Genomic DNA, 20935 nt, shown 5'->3' on the forward strand with positions numbered 1-20935 from the left:
GGCATTTTGCCACACATCTTTTGAACCTGTGGAGCCATCTCTGTGTAAAATTGCAGGAAATTAACTTCAAAACTAAAAATATATCTCCGCCGTCAAGAGGGGGGCCACTAAAATGATTTGCTGTGAGGTAGATGATCCAAAGGCCTTCACAAGACGCTGAATGACCAGGCCTGTGTTGATCCAGCTTTGCACAATCACATGGATTCTGTTTACATATGTCTAATGGTTAACCCTATATTGATTCTGCTTACTACTTCTAAGAAAACAATATAGATACTGGAAAATTCTCAAGGTACTGCAAAATGATCAATAGTCGGCGGCACCCCCAACCAAATCTCACTTAGGGCCCCCAAAAGGCTAGAGTTGGCCCTGCGTAATCAACAGGTGTAACAAATGGACTGGGTGGGGGGCGAATTTGACCGTGTCAATAGGACTTGAGGGCAGTGGGTTCTGAAAAACAATGACAAAATAAATATAAAAAATGATATTTTGGGGGAAATTATACCACCAGCCAAAACAGCACTTTAGAGACTGGAAGTGCAAAGGAGCATGAGCATGTGCAAAGGTAAAGTCCTATCTGTGCACATGCCTGTATATGGGTTTCTTCCATAATAAGCACCTTAGTTCCATCATAAGCACAGCCAACATTTAGAATCGTATCATTTAACCAGACATAAAACCACTCTTATTTTACTTTAAATTGGCAAAGCAACGTTGGACTCATAGTTAATACAACTTTTTATAGTGAGTGTAAGAATAATGAGAAAGTGTTTTACCTGAGAAAGACGTTTTCGCCTTGCCTGACGGTAATATTGTCCATCACTTTACTATCGGTTTGGGATTCCCCTTGACTGTGGACAGGCAAACCTGCGGGGACAAGAAACAGCAGTCTGAAAGACAGAACCACCAGGCACTTCCAAGACATGGTAAAGTATCCACAAATACCCATCTTCGGTTTATAAATCCCACTGCTTGTCGAGACAATGCTTCCGTTGTTTTAAAAGGCAAATGCGTATAGCGGTCCTGTGGAGCGAGCGCGGGTTAGTTAATAGCCTACTGTTCATCTGTTAATCCAAATATGTTTTCCAGGTACAGCATAGTCTATGCAAGAGGGTAGCTATCCTTACTGCGCACTCCAAAATATATTGTCAGCCTGTTACATTCTGTTCCGCAGCTCGCATTGAAATGTTTACTTTTCCTTTCCGAATGGTCAAAATGCTTGTATTGATGATGACATTGCGCAATTTCACGTTCATGGAAAATTAACGGTTGCGGTCGTGGACAGCACGCAGAGCAAACCTAAAACAGGTATTTCGGTTGAGATGACGTGATAAAACTTAAACAAACCACTGGTGCCAAATCCGAAGAAGAGAGCACAAACAACAACACACATGATTGATTATCTCTTGTGATTGACTCTATACAATATAGTTTTAGTGATCTCCACCACCCCTTCAGCACTTGGGGTTTGTTGCACATTTCAAATAGGCAGGGATAGCAGCACTAATATCCTTTTCTATTTTCATTCAAAACCAAAAACGAGTATCAGGTTCATTGAATCGATTATTTCCCCCAATCTTTACAAGTATGCACCACCAATTTGAGTTTGTTGCTAAACCCCCTCACAGTAAGAACTCTGGCAAGAGGAGGGAGGGGGGGGGGGGGGGGGGGGGGGGTTGTCATGGTAGCAGGGACCTTGGTGAATAGCTCTGTACAGGTGTGTGGACATTACTGTTAATCAAGGATGCAATTGTAGACATGGATCAACTGTGTGTGTTTTGATGCAGATGATATAGACTAGACCTACAGATAGACTATATTGTTCAAACCTTGAATTGGGGAAATTGAAGTGAAATTGCAGGGTATGACTCAACTGTTTCGGTGGTGTGGATGAAGGCAAACAGACTAAATATACTGCCCATGACTCATAACATGTATTTTCACACTCCTGGCTATTACGTTTGTGTCAATCATCTAATAGCAGTGCATTTATATTCTTACCCCTTCTCCCCAATTGGTAGTTACAGTCTTGTCCCATCGCTGAAACTCCTGTACGGACTCGGGAGAGGTGAAGGTCGAGAGTCATGCCTTCTCAGAAACACGACCAATCCAAGCCACACTGCTTCTTGACACACTGCTCGCTTATCCCTGAAGCCAGCCGCACCAATGTGTCGGAGGAAACACTGTATAACTGGCAACCGTGTCAGCATGCAGGCGGCCGGCCCGCCACGGAAGTCAATCGAGCGCGATGGGACAAGGACATCCCGTCCGGCCAAACCCTTCCCTAACCCGGACGACGCTGGGGCCAATTGTGCGTCGCCTCATGGGTCTCCCAGTCGCGGCCGGCTTCGACACAGCCCGGGATCGACCCCGGATCTGTAGTGATGCCTCAAGCACTGCAGTGCCTTAGACCGCTGCACCACTCGGGAGGCCTAATAGCAGTGCATTTATATAGCCTAAGCGAGCCATCATTCCAGGAGTTCCATTATTGATTCCTAAAAATCATTTGTGCAGCCAAAGTTTAAATGAGTGTGAAGGGTAGGTCCCTAAAAAGTTGCAGTTCAACGGCAGTTATTTAGTGGAAGACTCTCCTATACACATTAAGCCCATCTTTTAAGGAGGGCCAAATGAAATTATAGGCAGTCGTTATTAAAAGTATGGAACAGGAAACACTTTGAAACCAAAAACAATTGTTTTTATAGTAGAAATGCAGTTACAACCTCCATTTCGTGACTACTGAACATGACCCTGTGTCTGTCAATCACAATGATGCAGATGCAGAATGTGATTCTATTTATATGGACACAACCACCAATCAGGGAACAGAAACACATCCACATAGTTGAACAATTACTGTAGCAGGTATGCAATGAGCAATTACCACTGGGTGGATAGTTTGCTTTTGTACATTATCAATACCATTCAACAACTAACTACTTGCTCAATGTCTTTCTTTATGCATTATTAAACAAACAAATAGGCTTCATATAGTTTTAGCACCTAAAGTAAAGGCATACACGATTGCAACTTTCTTACCATATTTATTGCTGATATCAGTCCTATGAGTCAGTAAAAATATTTATTTTCAGCCATTTTATAAAAGCTGGGTGTGCTTGATTATGTTTATAACCCAAAATGTTCCCTGAAGTAGAAATTATCCTTTGTGATACACGCAAACATATTTACCACATACAGTATATGTCGTCGGAGCCATTGAAACTCAGTGAACAATAGATTGCAATTTGCTTAATCTAGCCTATTTTAGGTCCTCAACAAAAGGCATGCATACACACAGTCTGTCACAGTTCATGTAAAATAATTTATGTGGCAGCTAAGTGTATGTCAGTTTGTACTTCTGTCTGGGCCAGTCACAAAAGGGGAAGGTCCTCCATGGTCATTAGCCCGGCTGATGATGCTTATTTTTGTTCAGTGTAATTACATCCCATTAGATCTTTTGAAAAGCCAATACAGTACATTTTAATGTTTTACTGAGTTTTCCCATAGTGTGGAATAACTGGAATTGCTTTTGGAGCGTCCGGAAAGGTGCGCGACCGCAATATGTTCGTCTAGAGTTTTGAGTTCCAGGAAAAAAACTATAATTAGGAATAAGCAAACAAGACGTGAAAAACGTCCAGAGAGGCGTCAGTCACCAAAATTAGTCTGTTGAAGAAGACGGTGGTTATGGCTTTGGAGAGGGACTCCAAGTGGCTCGGGATTCAGAATGTGATGGTGTGCCCCCGCCCCACAGGGATGAGTCATCTCCCAGATCTCAATCATAGGAGGGGCTCAAGAAATCGACAAGAGAGAAGGCCCTATAGCTCAAGGTGGCCGGTGGACATGTTGGAAGTGGAAGAGACCATTAGTTTCTAATAAAAAGATTGATGCCGATGAACCCCTCTTTATCACCCCTTGGTAATGTCTCCCTGACTGGAAGGCAAGGCAGATTACGGAAGGCAGATTAAGTGCACTTTGCAGTGACACTATATTCAGCCATCACAGTGTGGGGGCAGTAAAGGTATTGGGCAGTATGAGCACCAACTCGTTTTGAGAGATTAACATGCGTTCTAACTGACCACAGGTTAGGCGGGAGTTACATGTATTTTCTAAAGTGTCTTCGTTTGAATCTGTCTCTGCGAGAGAGTTGTGTGGGAAGAGAGAATAGCTGCACTCTGTACAGTATATCATTCTATAGGGAGCATATCTCTTGAAACACTCAATACCGCAGTGCTGCATGTCTCCAGCATGGGCAGTCAAGCAAGCATCATCACCACAAAAAAAAAATATGTATGTAGCCTGGTACTGTTTTGAATCTATTCACATGCAGTTGCCAACGCGCTGATAAGAAAATTGACTTTATTGCTGTATCTTTAATCGAGTCTAAGGCTGCATTTACACAGGCAGCCCAATTCTGATATTCTCTTATTGGTATTTTGACTAATCACATCAGATCATTTTCAGATCAGCTCTTTTTCAGAGCTGATCTGATTGGTCAAAAGACAAATGAGAAAAAAAAGATCAGAATTGGGCTGCCTGTGTAAACGCAGCCTTAGAGGCAATAGGAGATTTATACTGGGACTATTAGGGGAGAACCAGATTAATGAGAATTGTGAGGATGTGTGTGTGTGTGATTATTTTACCTCAGCACTTGAGGGTGAGCGACATCCAGCGACACAACAGCTGCTCCGCTTCGAAGGTTTGTTTCCCTCAACGATTGCACTTTAATAAACACGTTTTGCTGTTCTAAGGGCTTTTGCAGTAGATCATTGTAAAAGTGTCCGCTTGAGACGGGATTGTGCACATGGCTATTCGTTATAAGGTTCTATTCTCATGGACATAATACCATCTTCTTGGACGAGATTTCCCTCTGGAGGGAGAAAGCTGCTCTCTGTCACTAATAATGTACCATCATGAACCCATAATGATATATAAACTTTAGCTGCTTTCACACCTAGTTCATTTCACTCTGACTATCAAAGACACAGAAACACACAGTTTGGTAAGGTTTTGTAAGTTAAAATACATTTTCCAACAGTAGTGCACTGTTTGTCATCATTTTTGTTCATGCAGATGGAGTCATGGTCAGCTAACTCATAACATGTGTAGTAGGCCTTACATAGGCGTCTCCAATGAATATGGAGCACAGTCATAAGGCATCTAAAAATATATATTTCTACATCTCTTTCACAGTTTATAAAGTAGAAAAGTGGATGTGCAGCGCAGGGCCATCTGGTTCACTGTGTTTCCCTTTTCAATTCCCCGACTTTGATTCGTCAATCATCTTTAATGTGCTTTTGATTGAATGCTGTTACATAGCTCCTTTGCTGTTTCATTCTGTATCTGTAATAATAACACAGTGGGTTTATGAAAGTATTCCAAATGAGCTCACTCGGTAGTCTGAGAAGTCAGAAGGAAAAAAGAAAACATAAGTCAGTCCAGAAGTGAACACTTTCACAGAACCAACCATAAGCCTTTCACAGAAAACACAGCTGATTTCATCTGAACTGAACTGATCTGAAGTAAAACGGCTGAGTACACCGTTTATGAAAGACAGAAGCTTAAGTATGGACTGCTTTACTGGTCAGTTGATAAGACCTCAACATCAAAGAGGAGGTGGCTGTTGCTTAAGGCCACCACCACAGTTATTTTTCTACCTTCTTGCTAAGAATACCATAACCCTTCATTAAGCTCTAAACCAATGCGTGTCTACATTTTCCTCTTCTTTATCTCACCTCTTCTGCAATATTACTTATAATTACCCACTTGTCATATTTATCCTTTTTTAACCTCAATGTGATGAGCCCCAACTTGGTCTCAGCATTTTGTATTATTCTGTTCATACATCCGATACACTCCATTTAATTTTTTTATTTCACCTTTATTTAACCAGGTAAGCTAGTTGAGAACAAGTTCTCATTTACAACTGCGACCTGGCCAAGATAAAGCAAAGCAGTGTGATACAAACAACACAGAGTTACACATGGAATAAACAAGTGTACAGTCAATAACACAATAGAAAAAAAGTATATATACAGTGTGTGCAAATGGCGTGAGGAGGTAGGCAATAAATAGGCCATAGTAGCGAAGTAATTACAATTTAGCAGATTAACACTGGAGTGATAAATGAGCAGATGATGATGTGCAAGTAAATTCATTCATGATATCTTAGGTTTGATATGGTTACATAAGACAGATGGTTACTTAGGAGGGTGGTTGGTCGAGGTTGATGGGTGGGCGTATAACGTGAATGTCTAGCAACCCAAAGGCTGCGAGTTTCTTCACAGACAACTTTAGGATTTTAGCTAAATAGCAACTTTTCAACTACTTACACATTTTTTTCTACTTTGCAACTACTTAGCATGTTAGCTAACCCTTCCCTTAACCCTAACCTTAACTAATTTAGCGAGCCCTTTGCCTAACCCTAACCGTAACCCTTTTAGCTAACCCATCCCCTAACCCTACCCTTAACCCTTTAACTTAACCCTAACCTCTAACCCTAACTCCTAGCCTAGCTAACTTTAGCAAGCTAGCTAACGTTAGCCACCTAGTCACCTACCTAGAATTCGTAAATATCATATGTTTTGCAAATCTGTAACATATTGTATGTTTTGCAAATTTGTAATATATTGAACGTTTTGCAAATTTGTAACATGTAATACAAATCGTAATTCATAACATATTATACAAAATGGGTGATGGACATCCACAAATGAATATATGCCATACGAAACATTACATATCATACTAAATGGAGTGTCTTGGGTTTACGTACAGAATAATACAAATGTTCTGAGACCAGGTTGTAAGACCTTAATCACCATGGAAACCCCGCCAATGTAGAGGATGCAAGTGTTGTGCTGTAATGAGCCTGCTCCTATTGAATTCACAGCATCCACAGACGTGTTAGCTATGCTTCCAGTACAAAAAAAAAAAACATTGCTTTTTGTGTCCTCTCTCTCTCTCTCTCTCTCAATCTGACTAGTAATTATGGGGTTTTGCACTCGCCATACTGAAGGGATGCTGCCTGCCTCCCTGCTCTAGCCTGTAAGTGCTTCAGTGAAATGCGAAAGGAAGTACAAAGTCATTAAGACCAAGGGATTGTAGGAAAGGGCTTGTTATGGAGAAGAACACAATGGGAAATTGTATGCTGCTTGATCTCTGAATCTCCTATGTATACATCACAGTAGATATCTCAGCATACAGTACCAATTATGTTTTTTATCCTTTACAACACTCCAAAGGTTTGTCGAGAAATGTCACACCACGCTCTGTGAAGGGGAAAACACACAACAACAAAAAACCTCACCTTGGTTTCTAGCAAACTACCCTGCCAGACAGAAGCGACATTCATGTGCTTGTTATTTCCCCTTATGTCGTTGATAGTAACTCCTGTGTTCAGAGGTTGGTTGCGATGTGCAAGAACAGACACAATGATTGGCAGCCACCAGTACTGTGAAAACACACACATCGGCACGAGTCGACACCTGCCTTAACAAAACATTTGCATTCAGCACTGAAAAGCATAGATAGACAAAGTACATGCGGGGGGAGGGGGGGTGATGATAACCAAGGAACTTTTCCTACGCTGTGTAATTAATATTTTTCCCAGTGCAAAATAAAGATAAGGACTCCATTAAGCCCTTAAAACATTCCGAGATAATGAATTTTTTTGGGCAGTTGACGGAGCGGCTCATGTGGGACAGGTGAGATTTACTCCTGGGCTCCGTCGGCGCAGCGACAGCAGCCAGCGCCAAGACAACTAGTGCAGGATTCCGCCACCGGAGAAGAAGTCAGAGGCATTTGATGCACCGTTGGCACCAAAGGCAAATTAGATTATGGAGAGGGGGAATGGAATTTATTATTTCGCTGACAGATTTACAGATAACCGCTGCATAGAATACAGGCAAAAGGGCTGTAAAACCCATCATCTGTGGAGTGAATTACACACCGCTTGGAACAACTTGTTTGGTTTAGGAAATCCACACAACTCCCTTTGATTTACCTGCTTCCCACATCCCTCTTCAATTTTCTCACTGGCTTGCCTTCTCTTTTTCTCTCTCTCTCTCTCTTACTCGCTTGCTCTTTCTCGCTTTCTTTTTCTCTCTCTTTCCAAGGGTGAACAGAAAGGATGGTGGTATTTGTCACTGCCTTGACTCAAGGCTCTAGTAGTCTTTCATCTGTTGGTTAATCCATGATCGTTACCATCATCTGCAACCTTTGATCTTCTCTGTGGCCACAATAGGATCATGTATATGCCAGGCCTATGTTTTGACTGCTACACAGTACATTTCTCAATCGGGTGAAATAGGGAAATCTGAATATGACTGGATGGATATTACTATCTAAGACCACTGGTCGTCCTATACTCCCTTAGCAATAACACGGAGGGGTCACACATAGCTGCCCTGCCAATGCAGTAGTAAAGCTGTCAGAACTATTTATTTCACCTTGGGAAATCTGAGACAACCAATAATAACACTAAATGTAATGTCAGCGGGCCATCCATTTGAAAATGATTAAAATCACATTTTTCCCCACTTCCGTTGATCTTTCTATCTGTCTGGGGTAGTGGGAGTGGCCAATGGTGTGGTTTTAAAGGGCGTCCTCTTGGCCGCAGACAGAATATTTTGCTGTATTAAACCTAATTTCCTGCAATTCAACAGATTTGCCATGGGGCTAAGAGATCATGTGCAGTTTTAAAGTGAATTTCCTGCAATTCTACACCATGCCATGCTTATGCAATCTGAGTGACGCCAACAAAATGGCATGATATTTTGGGAATTCCTGATTCTCCCTGACTGTTTATTTTTCATTTTAGTGATTGTTCTTCAAAAAATACAGTTGAAGTCAGAAGTTTATATACACCTTGGCCAAATAAATTTAAACTCAATTTTTCACAATTCCCGACATATAATCCGAGTAAAATTTCCCTGTAGTAGGTCAGTTAGGATCACCACTTTATTTTAAGAATGTGAAATGTCAGAATAATAGTAGAGTGATTTATTTCACATTTGATTTATTTTTAAACCTTTATTTAACTAGGCAAGTCAGTTAACAACAAATTCTTATTTTCAATGACAGCCTAGGAACAGTGGGTTAACTGCCTGTTCAGGGGCAGAATGACAGATTTGTACCTTGTCAGCTCGGGGGTTTGAACGGGGTTTGAACTTGCAACCTTCCGGTTACTAGTCCAACGCTCTAACCACTAGGCTACCCTGCCGCCCCTTTCATCACATTCCCAGTGGGTCAGAAGTTTAAATACTCAAGTAGTATTTGGTGGCATTTCCTTTAAATTGTTTAACTTGGGTCAAACGTTTCAGGTAGCCTCCCACAAGCTTCCCACAATAAGGTGGGTGAATTTTGGCCCATTCATACTGACAGAGCTGGTGAAACTGAGTCAGGTTTGTAGGCCTCCTTGCTCACGCACACTTTTTCAGGTCTGCCCGCAAATGTTCAATGGGATTGAGGTCAGGGCTTTGTGATGGCCACTCCAATACCTTGACTTTGTTGTCCTTCAGCCATTTTGCCACAACTTTGGAAGAATGCATGGTGTCATTGTCCATTTGGAAGCCCCATTTGCAACCAAGCATTAACTTCCTGACTGATGTCTTGAGATGTTGCTTCAATATATCCACATAATTTTCCTACCTCATGATGCCTATCTATTTTGTGAAGTGCACCAGTCTCTCCTGCAGTAAAGCACCCCCACAACATAATGCTGCCACCCTCGTGCTTCACGTACAATCTTTGTTCCCATGTGCAGTTGCAAACCGTAGTCTGGCTTTTTTATGGCGGTTTTGGAGCAGTGGCTTCTTCTTTGCTGAGCGGCCTTTCAGGTTATGTCGATATAGGACTCGTTTTACTGTGGAAATAGATACTTTTGTACCTGTTTCATCCAGCATCTTCACAAGGCCCTTTGCTGTTGTTCTGGGATTGATTTGCACTTTTCGCACCAAAGTACATTCATCTCTAGGAGACAGAACGTGTCTCCTTCCTGAGCGGTATGATGGCTGCGTCGTCCTATGGTGTTTATACTTGCGTACTATTGTTTGTACAGATGAACTTGGTTCCTTCAGGCATTTGGAAATTGATACCAAGGATAAACCTGACTTGTGGAGGCCTACAACTTTCTTTCTGAGGTCTTGGATGATTTCTTTTGATTTTCCTATGATGTCAAGCAAAGAGGCACTGAGTTTGAAGGTAGGCCTTGAAATACATCCACAGGTACACCTCCAATTGACTCAAATTATGTCAATTAGCCTATCAGAAGCTTCCATGACATCATTTTCTGGAATTTTCTGAGCTGTTTGAAGGCACAGTCAACTTCTGACCCATTGGTATTGTGATACAGTTAATTATAAATTAAATAATCTGTCTGTAAACAATTGTTGGAAAAATGACTTGTGTCATGCACAAAGTAGATGTCCTAACCGACATGCCAAAACTATAGTTTGTTAACATTACATTTGTGGAGTGGATGAAAAACTAGTTTTAATGACTCCAACCTAAGTGTATGTAAACTTCAGACTTCAACTGTATATTGCTCCATTATCTGTTCTACATATTTTATATCTGGTTTTAGTCATTTAAGTTTACACTGAAAATGTTTTATCATCCCGATAAAGCTAATTATTATTATTATTTGTATTTGTTTTTAATTGCAGTGCTTTATTTAAGGAACATAAGGGAAATATGACTTAGTACCTTAGATTTCATGTTGACCTTGTCTACTGTATCACAAATTATTTACTGTACAATGAGAGCTATTGTATGTTTATGGCCTTAATCTTATGATTTGATCTATTATTCATAATATCGCTGACGTGCATTATGTCTAATGCACGTCAGCATAACAGCAAGACAACTTCATGAGCTGCTACCCGTTCATTATTCATGGTTTTAATGAGGAATAATCCATTCAATCTAAGAACATTTTACCTATAACTCTTGTTCAAATAAATTGAGAAGTTTTAATTTGGTGCATTTTTATTTTGCCCTGATATTTAGCATTGATAGCTTAAATATCAAACATAGCCACTCACAGATGTGAAATGCCAAATTGGGTGGTCTAGCTAATCAACGAAACACTGGTAGTGATATAATGATCAAAATCATAGCTGATTATGTGGTTCATTATGACTATACTGTAATGGAATGAGGTCTCCACACACACACAAAATGAAATGTGTGCCATGATCCTGAGTACGTGGACACTTCATTCCATTACAGTATTGCTCGTCATCTCCTGCGCCTCAGCTACAGTCGGATGTGTGACAGATTATTGTACATTATTTCATTATGACTGTACTACAATACATTCAGTTGATTGAAATTAAATTTTTCCCACTTCATCAAGGACTTTATATTAAAACAAATTGCTTCAAATGGATTGTGAAACCACAAGTAAGTTGTGTATTAATGCAATCCAGTTCATCAACAGGCCAATTCAACAACAAGTGAAAAGGTTGTTTTTCAGTGCGGCAGGGAGATAAACGTACTGTATCTTGGAGCACTTCTTTCAAAAGCTGTGCTTACGTTGTTCAAAGCGTCCCATCTACCTCTTGGATATATATTTGTCTCTCACAAGGTGCATTTAAACCCCACTCTCATTCATCCCTTCTTAGCCTCTGTCCATTTTAGTTACTGCCATTTTGCCATTTTCTACAGCTCCACTCCCCAGGGTGAACAGACTCATTCAACTGCTACAGTAGTGTGGGTACAATTTTTTTTAACTTTCCATCTCTCCCAAAGAAAGTGGACCTTTCTCAGAAAGAGAAAGCAAAGAGCTGAAACGTTCAAATCCTGTTGCTGCAGAATTATTTTACTGTTACAATATAGGTGAAATTAAGATCCTACAGCTATACATAGTAGTTTCTCTTAAAATGCCAGGTATGAAATTGCCAGATTACATTTTCCCTAGTAGGTCTTTCTACTTTATGTGGTGAAACCAGCACACGTGCGCACATGCACAAGCACACACAGAGAGAGTTTCGGCAGCAATTACTTGGTATGGAGATTGGATTTACAACATTTACCCATTTAAAACAAATTAAATGTGGACAAATTGAATCTTGCTGGAATGAAGGAAATGCCTTGTACTTATTACCATCTAAGATTATGTTAATGTCACGGCACCCCTTTGCCGAGCAGCGGAAAATATTGAGCGATTGATTGATTAGTGATCTGTTTGCTTCCATGGGAGAAACCTTTGCTAAAATGTTGGGTTTAGCTCTTTCAAATATAAGGTATTTTATTGATCACCAAATCGTTTAACATTCCAAGGGCTCTGGGCTTATCAGGTTCAGCCTGCTATCTTTCCGACTCAAAATATGCAATTGAATACCCTACTCTCTGAACTTAGCCAATGTCATGAATCTTCAAGTTGTTTGTCTCTTCAGCACTAGGAACAGGTAAAAAAAAACTATATCCCTGCTGGTCATTAAAAACAAGTGGAGACAACCTGTGGAATGTGACATGACATGATTGCTGAAGTGCTATCAGAAAAAAAATGCATCCTTTTGAATTTACAATGGAATAGATGAGTTAAAAAAAAAAAAAAAATCTATGTTCAAAGGCATTTTTGTGATGCTTGCACTGTTCGCTCTACATGCATACAATTCCAGTAATACACAGACTATAGTAGCTATTACACAGTAACCTTGGTTATTCGCAGTGGAGGCAGAATGCCGGTGAGTGTGCAGAGGTATGTTGGGCATACTTATTACTAGCCCAGGGTCAAGGCTATGCATTTACTGTGGTTAACCTTTTGACTACCAGATGGAATCGGGACAAGACAAGGTCTCACCGAAATACGTATGTAACCTCGTTGAATGTATAGCTTTTTAGTCTGCAATATTACCCAAATACAGTATTTACATGGCCATGTAGATATGAAATCTAATCATATTTTTCTGAACAGGAAACCCTGAGAATCATCTACAGTTGAAGTCGGAAGTTTACATACACTTAGGTTGGAGTCATTAAAACTAGATTTTAAACCACTCCAAAAATTTCTTGTTAACAAACTACAGTTTTGGCAAGTCGGTTAGGACATCTACTTTGTGCATGACACAAGTCATTTTCCAACAATTATTTACATACATATTATTTCACTTATGATTCACTGTATCACAATTCCAGTGGGTCAGAAGTTTACATACACTAAGTTGACACTGCCTTTAAACAGCTTGGGAAATTCCAGAAAATGATGTCATGGCTTTAGAAGCTTCTGATAGGCTAATTGACATAATTTGAGGTGTATATGTGGATGTATTTCAAGGCCTACCATCAAACTCAGTGCCTCTTGGCTTGACATAATGGGAAAATCAAAAGAAATCAGCCAAGACCTCCAAATTGTAGACCTCCACAAGTCTGGTTCAGCATTGGTATCAATTTCCAAATGCCTGAAGGTACCACGTTCATCTGTACAAACAATAGTACGCAAGTATACACACCATGGGACTACGCAGCCATCATACCGCTCAGGAAGGAGACGTGTTCTGTCTCCTAGAGGTGAATGTACTTTGGTGCGAAAAGTGCAAATCAATCCCAGAACAACAGCAAAGGACCTTGTGAAGATGCTGGATGAAACGGGTACAAAAGTATCTATATCCACAGTAAAACAAGTCCTATATCGACATAACCTGAAAGGCCGCGCAGCAAGGAAGAAGCCACTGCTCCAAAACTGCCATAAAAATGCCAGAATATGGTGTGCAACTGCACATAGGGACAAAGATTGTACTTTTTGGAGAAATGTCCTCTGGTCTGATAAAACAAAAATAGAATTGTTTGGCCATAATGACCATAGTTATGTTTGGAGGAAAAAGAAGGACAGTGGTGGCAGCATCATGTTGTGGGGGTGCTTTGCTGCAGGAGGGACTGGTACACTTCACAAAATAGATGGCATCATGAGGTAGGAAAATTGATATATTGAAGCAACATCTGAAGACATCAGTCAGGAAGTTAAGGCTTGGTCGCAAATGGGTCTTCCAAATGGACAATGACACCAAGCATACTTCCAAAGTTGTGGCAAAATGGCTTAAGGACAACAAAGTCAAGGTATTGGAGTGGCCATCACAAAGCCCTGACTTCAATCCTATAGAAGATTTGTGGGAAGAACTGAAAAAGCGTGTGCAAGCAAGGAGGCCTACAAACCTGACTAAGTTACACCAGCTCTGTCAGGAGGAATGGGCCAAAATTCACCCAACTTATTGTGAGAAGCTTGTGGAAGACTACCCGAAACGTTTGACCCAAGTTAAACAATTTAAAGGAAATGCTACCAAATACTAATTGAGTGTATGTAAACTTCTGACCCACTGGGAATGTGATGAAAGAAATAACAACTGAAATAAATCATTCTCTCTACCATTATTCTGACATTTAACATTCTTAAAATAAAGTGTTGATCCTAACTGACCTAAGACAGGGAATTTTTAGAATTGAATGTCAGAAATTGTGATACACCATATTTAAACTCAGTTTATGTAAACTTCCGACTTCAACTCTATATTCTCCTCCGAATTCCATTCAATATGAGTTCACTGTTGTCACATCAAGATAGTTGTTTACTGTGTAAGATAGTTGATTACCCTGAGCTATAGGTAGTATTGGCGAGCAAATTCGTTTAGATGACGAGTTCAGTCGTGAGCACGGCAATTATGAAACGAATGCCATTGTTTGGCAATCAAAAGTGAACAAATGTCATAGCAGATGTTAGGCATCCAATTATTTATGATATTCAGCAGCTATTATTTTTCCTTTATTACACCTGTCATTGTGCGGTCTTGGCATGCCATTTCAATAGACTACATACAGGGACATCAAAAGTTAACCTTTCCCTTGTGAAAGGAAATGTTTTACTTATGAGCCGAGCACAAAGGACATCTCTGTCTGACATAGAAACAGCTGGAAAATTTGAATAGCTGTTAGTTGGCATTTAAAGAGAGTGGACGGCAGACAGTATGGTGTCATACTGTAATTGATTCATTGTTATCTGACGGACAACATGTGCAAAACACAAAGAGTACAAGTCATAACTATGTATTTTTTTGTTATGTTTTCACAATTTTTTCAACAAAGTCATAAAACTATATGTATTGGTCTATATTTAGTTGCTGTAACCAAATTTCAACTTCCAGCAAATGTAGGAGCAATACAGTGATGCTGGCTAGAGTGATTGAGAGGATTCACAAAACTCATTTGAACCATGAAGGATGTTTTAAACCAGAAAAGTGTTAGAAAGTTCAAATCCTCACACTCAGAGATAACCTCTCCCTGCATTCCACCACTTAACACCCTCCACTGGCTTTTCTCGCTGTCTCCTCTCATACTGATCCACAACGGTACATGAAGCCATTGGGGTCAGCCTGGCCCATTGTGCAACTCTATGCTTTGTTGATAAGAAGGAGTCCTCAGCAGGGGAAATACACTCCATTCCCTGCTCTCTCTCTCTGCATTGATCCAGCCAAAGGTGGCATGATGATCAAGTGGCTCATTACGCGCAGGAGGAATTAGGTGCAAGTGTGGCAGACATGAGACAGCGATGTCTACCCTGAGGGTTGTTGTCGTGGCTTCCCGGTGTCACCTGGGTTCTCTGGAGGGGACGAACCAGCGGGAAGATGCACAGCTGGGCTGGGTATGTGTTTGTGTGCATGGATGTCTGCGTGTGTGTGTGTGTGTGCGTGTGTGTGTGTGTGTGTGTGCGCACTCATGAGTGTGTGAGTGGGTGTGTGTCCCATGGCTAGTTAAGTCTATACCACATCAACAGATTTTTCTTTCACCTCATATGATAGCATCCTTTACTTGCCCTCACATGTAAAAAACAAAACATGGTGGTAAACTCCTGATAAGTTGCTGTGCCTCAGAGAGCTTTTTGACAAGCCTTGGAGGGAAAACACTTTCTTCCTATCCTGTTCCATTTCACCACTGTGAAAAAGATTATAGGGGACAAGTGGGCCCAGACTCTCGAGTCGATTTCATACCTATACCTACTGTAAAATTAATGCCAGTTCACAGTGCAGGTTATATGGAGGCTACCTAACCAAGGTTAGCTAACCCCCATCTGGAGGCAAAAGCCTACTGGAATAACTCCCACACAACTAAACATCTTCCATTAAATCTGAACACTGTTATTACCTCACTGTTTCTCAGTAAATAACACCAGTCGGAAACAGGACTGCAGAATAGCGGTAATGTGTGCCCTCAGCCTGTACTTGGGCTACTTGGCTAACTGCCAACTATAGTAGTAAATGGCACAAATTGGTGCTTCTTTTAATGTATCCTAAAGAAACGCATATGCATTTAACCCTAACTCATTGCTATCTCTACTACTACTAATACTAATACTACTACTCACCACTAACGCACACCTTCAGTAGTTTAAAGATTTCCTTTGAAGCCTTATCTCTAGCTAATGAAAAAATAACACTACATTTCAAAAAGTTCAAAACTGAAGACACTTAAGCTTTATATTCTCTTTGGCACAACCCTTGGGAGACTTTAGAAGAAGCAGACATAAAATCTATTGACATAAATCATCATCCATACTCTCAAAACTGGTCCTGTCTCTTTTACTGTCACAAATAAACCAAGAGGAAATGAAAAATAACTGGAAAATATAGACACAAAAAAAATCGATTAAATGGCCACCTACAATCTACCCAGCACTCGATGGAAAACAGACTGATGAAATAGTTTCTGGTCCTGCTTCTTTTACTGCTCAAGAGCCTAAATGTCAAAATGGCTCCAAAATATTGTTCACTCAGTAGGCAGGTTGCCATTGACCCAGGTTTATTCGACAAAAGCAATGTTGCAACACCAAAAATTCTTGCAACATATGTAATGGAAATGGCAGCTTTAAGAGAAATGTTCTAAAGAGCGATAACATTTGTATCTGTTCGACACGGATAGATTTGTATTTGGTCTGACTTTCTTTATTGCATCAAATTATGGCGGAAACGGTGTTTTTCGAATAAATGATGATTGCCAAATAATTGTGAAGGTCCGCGGGGCATGTGATGTCATCACGTAACTATAAAGCTCCACTCCACGTTTAATTCTAAATGCCTACTGCTTGCTAAATAAAATGTTCAACTATAAAAATAATGTTTCTTTGCAGGACAAGGATTGTCTTGACTTTCAAGAATGCTTGAATTGCTTCACGTTGCATTTCTGGTTGGCTGGATGCAAGTTTTACCATCCAATTATTTCAGATCTACAGGAGAGCATGTTTCCCAATGGCATGGACCATGAGGATACTTTGGCACATGAGAATAATTAGAATATGAAATGTATTAGTAAATTTGTACATTCTATTCATGCTGGCTTTTGCGGGCTACTTGAGATATGAAACCGATAGGTGGGAGGGCATACAGGCTGTCGGCAATTTATTAATTGATAATAGAAACACTTCAAACTATTTTTTTGTGATGTCATTATTTCCAGTTGTTTTTATTGACATAAGACAGATCAATGGAAACACACGATAGCAGGTCATTTTCACATCTATTTTCTATGCAAACTTTCTAAATGTCGACAACAAATCCCTGGACAAGTTAATGAACGTAGCCAATGACTGTGTGAACAAATTAGCCAGCTAGCATCCTGACCAAATTAATTGTCTCGGTGTATTGCACAATATTTTATCATAAACATATTGATCCCTGTTTTATATCTCCCACTGCATGGCCGTGGCTCTTGATAATATGCCAACAAACAGACAGCCAGAAATGCAAAGCCTCCATAATGTACTCCCAACCTTGGATACTCAGATGGAATGCTCAGAGTGGCCTACATAGCCTGTTCATTCCACTGTCCTGTCCTCTGATGTCAGCCCAAGAGGCAGACAGGGGAGGAGCAGCTCAAACCCTCGGCAGATGGTTCAAATCCATATTGCATAGAGCACAAGCTGCCTACAACTGATACAGACCGGACTGAGAACAGGGCCTTTGCTTCACAGGACATTTTGTGTGGTGTGGCCAATCTGCACTTTAAGCCATTTGAACCCATCTTAAACCATCGTTTTGCTAAAGCGCGGGCCACATAGCCATGTGTTTGGGTACAGAGTAGACTAGATGGAGGATGTGAACATTGGAAGGTGTTTACATGAAGATCAAATAAGAAGTGGCCATGAATATGGTTGTGGCTGGGGAGAGGTCCAACAACAAGAAAATTGAGTGTTTATTCATTCCCTCTTCATGGTCATCACTATCTCGCATTGTCTACGAGGCCCAGTGATCAGCAGTGCTCTTGCGTTCATTTCACAATGAATATTGTGTAAACTGATAACACCAACAGTATAACACTGAACCAATCAGGATGCAGAAACACGAGAGTCGTATGCTGCTTCAGGATTCAAATGCAACTCTTATCCTGACCCCTTTTCACAGCCAGGTACATTCAGTATAGAAACAGTTAAAACGTTGGAATTACTTTACGATAAGCTACTGACATTATTACATTAGATAAATGTTTAATTGAATATTCTAGCCCACATCATTATGCTTGAGGGCAAATGTAAACAACATTATGAAGGGTACACCAATTGTTGAAGCCATATGTGCAATAATTGCTACAGCCATAAGCATATCAGTGTAACGATATGGGTCTACCGTAGAGTGTCTGCTTGACTGATCGAAATATGACACAGTATGAGAACATTGTACAAGACAAATAAGACCTATCGTTTTTTCCTAATTTTTTCCCCTATTTTTGTCTACTAAATCCTATATGTTTTCTTTGATTAGGGATAAAATATTGCCCCTCTCATCAACAAATATACTAACGTGTTCATGTCTGGTGAATTATAAACCCTCCCTTGCTCCCCTTCAATTACATAAGGAGAGGAAATTCATGAGATCTTCCCATCAAACATTAAATGTGGGGTAAAAGTATTAGTACAGACATTCTGATGTGGCAAACTACGGATATGTTTCAAAAACTCAGCACACACACTGAGCAGTCATTACAGGAGGAGTTTCCAGGGGGAGGTCACACATGTAGCAAAGATAACAAGCTCTGCTCACTGCCCCCGCCCCCCCCCCCCCCCACACTAATAATGCATAAACCACAGCAGGTCTACCACTGGGGTGCTGCTACTGATACCAGACATGAGCCTTTAATGTCAGGCTTCGGGGCGAAGAAAAACACTGCAATTTTTAGTTTGACAAGGGAGCAGCACTAACTGCAGATGCGCCACAGCATCTTTTTTTTTTTTTTATCGAACTTTATTACTCGCAATAACTTGAAGGAAGAAGATTGACTATTTCCTCCACTCTCTCAATATGCTAAATGCGCACCACTTCCCACAACCTTGACCTGTTTTTAAAACATTTCTTGGCTGGTTCTTTCACGAGAATGAGGTGAATTGGGTCGGATGATGTTCAATTAGAAGAAAAATACAGTCGTCAGCAATCCCGGCACAATAAATATGGTAACAAAGTCAGCCCAAGGTGTGAGTCCAGCACAGCAAACTCATATATCAGTCAGGGGCTGTGCTCCTCTGATCAGGCCACAATCCTGTCCAATCCAAACAACTTTGCCGACCTGATCCCTAACAACGCTGACAGTAAACACTGTCTTAATGACATAGTGAAACCACCTGAATAACCCGAGATATATTCCATCAGACCTGATCGATCTGCTTCCAAGACTCTTCAGTTACCCCTTACTCTTCAATCTCTGACTCTCGCTCCACTTTCGTTTCTGATATATTCCACGAGACTAAGAGACGTTACTTATCTTTTCTTCCATATCATTCACACTACAGGAATCCATTTGATTTTGTGCATAAGGAACACTTTGAAATGATCAAAAAGAAAATTGCCATCTGCATTTATGAGCGAGTTAGGTTAGTAGTAGCAGGTACCAGAGGCGGAGTGAGGACACAGCTGAGCAAGGGAAAGATGATCTTTTATAGGGGTTAGCCTCTAGACACATCCCAGCCGTAGCCAGTGTCTCCTAAAGTAATTGAATTGGATATCGCTCCTGTCACTCTAATAGTCAGAAGTACAGTCATCCTCTTAGTTCAGGCACAGGAGCCCCAATTCTACATTTGAAAGCCTAGAAGCAGAGAGGTGGTCACTGTCATCCTATATACACAACATGCCAGTCGAAAACACAGGGTGTAGCTGTGACGTATCTAACTAGTTCATCAGTGCAATGGGACCAAAACCTTTCCAGTGATCACTCACCTGCACAAGACAAAGACTTAAAGGAACTGAACGTCTGCAGGGCTAACTGCCTTTAAGCAGATATAGAGGGACCAAAGGTACTGGTTTCTTGGTATATCATTACACAATGTTGATTGCAGACAGGGGGCTTGAGGGGATATAGAAGATGACCAATTCTCGCTTGAATTTATTTAAGGCGACCCTATCTTTCTTTTCCATATGCAATTTAAAGATGGTAAATCCATCGTCTTGAATAAGGTACTGTAAACAGAAGTGGTGGGCACCAACACAGAAAGTCGGTATCAATTTCAGTTGCATTTTGATATGATACATTTGAAAACAGTTCTAAGACTTGCCAAGTGTTAAGAGTTACAACCATTGCTATAAGTTCTGTGTCTTATAATGTCAGAGAGCCCCATCTCTCTGCTCTCAGCTTCCACTCTCCCAGGGGAGCTGACTTGAAGTGTCAGCTTTCAAACCCCACATTTGCATAGGGAGTGACGTGTCACATTCTCTGGCCTATCCAGACAAAGGAACTATTTCCTGTGTGTGTGAATCTCATTGCTGTTATATTTTCAGCCAGATTTAAAACTCTCAACATGAAAAAATACTACATAATTTCATAGAATTGAACTAAGATCACTTTTTCTTGGCCACTTTTCTCTAAATCACTTTGTGCTTAAAGCTCAAGTTGTAATGAGTCTGCACATATTTGAAAAATGTCTCTTCACCGCCCAGTGAATATTTAGGAGAAAATTCTCTGTCGACAG

The 20935-nt window shown here is 40.6% G+C and overlaps 1 protein-coding gene across 5 annotated transcripts in view; it reads right to left on the bottom strand.

The window, feature by feature from the left end:
* Window positions 1-20935, bottom strand: part of LOC109892872 (opioid-binding protein/cell adhesion molecule) — a 524317-nt gene that overhangs the window by 209988 nt on the left and 293394 nt on the right. For 3 of the 5 annotated variants that reach the window (XM_031826778.1, XM_020485720.2, XM_020485721.2), the window contains exon 1: window positions 777-1222. In XM_031826778.1, the coding sequence (XP_031682638.1) occupies window positions 777-949 (173 nt within the window). In that variant the 5' untranslated portion in view covers window positions 950-1222. Of the gene's footprint in view, window positions 1-776; window positions 1224-20935 lie in introns of those variants that run through there. The other 2 variants (XM_020485718.2, XM_020485717.2) reach the window with 2 other exon arrangements.

Source organism: Oncorhynchus kisutch, linkage group LG6, assembly GCF_002021735.2.
Source record: "Oncorhynchus kisutch isolate 150728-3 linkage group LG6, Okis_V2, whole genome shotgun sequence".
In the NCBI taxonomy this organism is placed as follows: domain Eukaryota; kingdom Metazoa; phylum Chordata; class Actinopteri; order Salmoniformes; family Salmonidae; genus Oncorhynchus; species Oncorhynchus kisutch.